This window comes from Buceros rhinoceros, unplaced genomic scaffold (assembly GCF_000710305.1).
Source record: "Buceros rhinoceros silvestris isolate BGI_N320 unplaced genomic scaffold, ASM71030v1 scaffold14383, whole genome shotgun sequence".
Taxonomy (NCBI): Eukaryota; Metazoa; Chordata; class Aves; order Bucerotiformes; family Bucerotidae; genus Buceros; species Buceros rhinoceros.
This window is the reverse complement of record NW_010401909.1, coordinates 19937-24399: the sequence shown is the minus strand read 5'-3', so window position 1 is coordinate 24399 and position 4463 is coordinate 19937. Positions and strand designations below refer to the sequence as shown.

Here is a 4463-nt window from a genome sequence, read left to right as displayed (position 1 = left end):
GCGCTCGCTCGGGAGGCGAAGCGGGCATGCCACTGTTCCAGTGCTGGCTCACAGCGGCTGGGCTCAAGGCAAGCGCTCAGAGAGGACGTTACTGCTGGTTCTCAGCTCCTTACCAAACCCGGGATCTGGCATGACAGCAGGAACGCAGCAGCATCCTTCAGCAATTGCTTCTGATCCTGCACCTCCTCTTTGCTAGACTCGGGAAAACGAACACCTACGAGAGTGAAAAACAAAACCACATCAGCTAAAGAAGAAACAAGTCATGTACAGAAAGTGTGTAAGAGCCTGTAAACAATTAAAGTGACTCTCTCTCCCTGGAATTAAAGATGCTTCTTCAAAACCTCATCTGCTCCACGTGTTTCAGGGGAACGTGGTTCGCTGCTCTGCCTGGTTAGCAGCTGGGCCGCTCCTGCCCCCTCACTCTTAACGCAGCTTTTAAAGGCTGGAATTCTGCTCTGCATCTGGTCCATTGCAAAGTGCTGAGTACGCTCCCAGTGCAAGAGTCAACTGGCTAGACTGGAGTGGGAGCGTTTCAGCAGATGGACAAGCAAATACTACAAGTGCTAGAAACTCAGACCCTCGTCTTTTGCACATCAGAATTAAAATCAGGTTTTAAGTTCTGACTGCCAAAGTACTAACCCTTACCAGCCTCAGAAAACGCTCGGGTGTTTCAGAACACATGCGCCTGCTGACACATTTATTCCAAGCTGAATCCAACTGTATGGCCATTCCCCTGCTAGTTGCGTGCACACAGCCTCAATATTCACCCCCATAAACACCCTGGGACTTTCTTCAGTGTTTCCAAATAGAAACAGTGTTTCTGGCCGTGGAAATCACCACACGATGCCTGTGACTGATCATGCGTTTGAGAGGGCACTGTGACCATCACGCTACTAAAACAAACCCTGCCCTTCGCTGAGGATCCAACATCAGTTGTTCAGCTACAGCTGTTGGTTTTTATGTAAACTACTACATTAGGATCCAATTAATTTTTCCCCCTCCCTCTGCTGCTTTTTCATGTGGTCTAGCAGCGGGGATGCTGGAGAATCGCAGGAAGGTTCTTGGCAGACCTCCCCCAAGCACAGGGGTGGGGGACAGCTTACTGCCTGCGTTTTGTAGCCCGAGCATTGCAATCAATTACGCTTCTTCCTCTTTTCTGTAGCACTGTGCTTCACGGAGAAGCCTGCACCATGCCCAACCAGCCAAAAGCCAGCAATGTTCTTTGCTACAGCACACAATTTTTTGTCTGCAGCTGGCTGGACACAGCAGTCCTCTGACGGAGGATAAAAACCAGCTCTCACACATACCTGGTGAGAAAATATCTGGGTTAAAGCGAATGTCAAATGACGTGTCGCTAATGGAGCCTACAGCCTTGCAAGCGTTCCGAATCACTTCTCTGCTTTTGGGATCCACTGGAGCAGGAAGGAAAACAGAGTACAAATGAGCGTGGATTGCAAAAAATGACAAGCCTAGCTATTAAATTAAAAGTTTTGCTACTAAAAGCAGCAGTGATTCCCAGAGGTGCCTGTGCACTGCATGCTGCCCGCCTGCTGCCCTCCACCACACCGAGCCTCCGACAGCGCATCCCTGGCCACCCACCCTGCAGTCCTGCGGCAGAGTCGATGGGCTTCCTGCCTCTGGGGGCACTCACCCACCCACCCACCCAGGCAGCCCCCAGGGTGACTGATTCAGCGGCTCTATGCAAAGAGCCAGGACAATACTGATCGAAGCCAGTGCTTGTCCTGTTTAACAACAAACAAGCTCCCCGACCACCCCAGTCTGGCACAGCTCCCACCAGCTGGGGCAGGAGAACGCTGCTGCTGGGGCTAGGGATGAAATACCTGTTCCATCGTCAGAGGCAATGGTCTCAGCAAGCTCTTTCACCTGATCAAGTCCAGTCACGCTATCATCTATTTTACCATCCTCTGACTCAGACTTCTCGGTGTCTGCAGTGCCATTCTCCGGAGAGGCACCATTTTCCAGTGCGCCAGAGCTCTCCTGCTTGTTGGCTTTCTGCTGCATCAGCTGCAGCGCAGCCAGCTTCATGAATAAGAGATACCTACAGTAAAGGGAAGGAGGAATTAGCACAGCAGGAGAATCCACGAGGATCACCGCTGCTCTGCAAGGAAAACACCTCACAAAGTGTGACTATAGACTTACAAAGTTAAGGCCACACACTTTCCCTGTGGAAAGACAGGACGTACACCCTCCTCCCACAAACTTTCTAAAAATCAAAGGAGTGCACATCAGTTTATCAGAAGCAGCAAATAAAGTGGGTTTTCATTACCTATTACAAGGGGAAACTAATCTCCTTGCAGTGGTTACAAATTGCTTTCCACACATGGCTCCAGCAGACAGCTCGGGTAGACTTACTGCCAGACACACAGGACCGGCCACACACAGCAGCAATTTTGCCAAGAGACCTGAGAGAGGCCCAGGCTCTGCTGACCAAGATGCAGCAGCACCCTACAGCCATGGTCCTGCAGGCTGCTGGTCTGGAAGCTCTCCCAGGGAGCTGCCAAGCCTGCCTGCAGGCACGTGGCACGACTGGGAAGGGTGCTGGCTGCAGGACTGGTTGCTCAGCAGGCAGGGCTCCTCCACCAGCAACTGAAGGGCTCGTCCTCCCAGCAAGTGAAGCACAGTCTCTGACCATCAGAGAGAGCCAAGCACCTGCAGCCCTTCACTTTGGAAGCAGGAGCATTAATGACCCCACCATGTGACTTGGACATGTCCTGCTCCTAGAGCTTCCACTTCCTCGCCTGCACCGAGTGACCCAAACACCAGCAACATCCCACCACAAAAGTGCCTACAGCAGTTCCCACAGGTGACTTTTTTCAGCCTCTAGGAAAAAAAAGGCAGTGTTCAAGACATCTGGAGAGCCTTAAGAAGCAGCAAAAATCCCTCCTATTTCCCAGCCATCAGGTGCACAGGGGACCTGCAGGGCAAGAACTTCTGAATGTTTGGACAACAAAACAACAAAAGGAAACAACAAAAACAGGTCTGGAAGCAAATGGCCTCTGTCCCTGGCTCCTGTAACCTTGTCCCAAAAGCCGCTGTTCCCACCTCTCCTTAATGAAGTTTCTCTAATTGCATGGCCAAGCAATGGGGAAATCACCTGCCCACTGCCCTGAGCTCTTCTGGGATGTCCCTGGGACAGCGCAGTGTGGTCCTGACTTGGACTGTTACCAGCTACAGGTGGAGGAAGGGGGGAGCTCAGCTCACCTGTGTTCTACAAAGGCATCAACAAGCTCTTGCCGGAGACAGCAAAGCTTGTGTCTGTGCTGCTTGGGGAACCCCATTTTCTTACATTCCTCTGGCATCTCCTCCCCTTCAACAGGCAGGAAGTTCAGATCTGGAGGGAAGGTGCGGAGCAGGTCCAGGATGTAGTGACGTCCATCATTGCCGATAATGCCTTTGCACTCCACTGAGGAGCACAGCTCCACCTCCTCATTTTTGTCATTGAGGACCTTATGCTTCTGGATCTTAAGTGGCCTGCTGGTCTTCTCCAGCAGCTCCAGGTACTTGGGGTGCGAGACAACTGTCTTGCCAAAGTCTATTGACCCATAGATGACGCTCTGTTCCTGCTCCCGTTCCAAGATGCCAGGAATAATAGACTGAGCTGTCACCCTGTAACCTCTGTAATCCACCACGACAGTCCCCAGCGTGTACAGCCCTTCCACATCCACAGCATTATAGGTCCGCACACCATTGAGATCATTGGTAGGAGCTACATAAGCAGCAACGTCTCCGCCAAAGTCCTTGTAGTGGTCACGGACGTCAAAGCCCAGGCTGAAGAAAATGTTGTTCCAGATGAACATCTGCATCTTGGTCTCTTCACTGGGGTTGATGGCCATGACATTGCCATCGATGACAGCCATAGCACCTCTGGTTGCTGCTGCAGTGAAGTCGCTGTGAACCTGGAGGGAGGTGGAGAGAAAACTGGGTAAAGGAAGCACTCCCACGCACCCAGCACCTCACTAAAAGCTCTCTGCAAATTTCTCCTTTGCTCCTCTCCTCCTGACAGCCTTCAGCTGGCTTTGGCTTTTGTGAGCCTGGCTGGTGGCTAGGACACAAGCGCCGGGAGCCAGAACATTAGGGATCGGCAGGGCTCAGACTCATTAGCTCTCTGCAGAGAGGGCTTAGGTGCGTGTCCCCTGTCCCTCCCACCCACTCAAGGGAGGACTGGATCAGACAGAGCTCAGACAGAGGACTGGGAGGCAGCTGCCTGGGGCTCAGCAGGGAGACACAGGGTCAGGGAGCGCAATTCCTCCCTGTGGGGCTGGCAGCAGGAGGAAGATGTGCTAAGAACAAGACTCCTCAGCAGACAAGCAGGGATCCTCCTCTTGCTGTTTCTGAAGGGCAGCCCCAGTCAAGTGCCCAGATGCACTACAGGCAGCAAAGACGGGCTGTGTGAGGCACTGCCTGGGCATCCCAGTTACCTTGAAAATGGCTCGTTCTCTCAG

General features: G+C 52.5%; 1 protein-coding gene across 2 annotated transcripts in view; it reads right to left on the bottom strand.

Annotated features, from left to right (window-relative positions):
• Positions 1 to 4463, bottom strand: part of CLUH (clustered mitochondria (cluA/CLU1) homolog) — a 30537-nt gene that overhangs the window by 12664 nt on the left and 13410 nt on the right. For both annotated transcript variants that reach the window (XM_010132453.1, XM_010132452.1), the window contains exons 11-14: positions 3223 to 3917; positions 1842 to 2059; positions 1308 to 1412; positions 114 to 214 (exon numbers count right to left, since the gene is read on the bottom strand). In XM_010132453.1, coding sequence (XP_010130755.1) covers positions 114 to 214; positions 1308 to 1412; positions 1842 to 2059; positions 3223 to 3917 — 1119 coding nt within the window. The remainder of the gene's footprint in view (positions 1 to 113; positions 215 to 1307; positions 1413 to 1841; positions 2060 to 3222; positions 3918 to 4463) is intronic.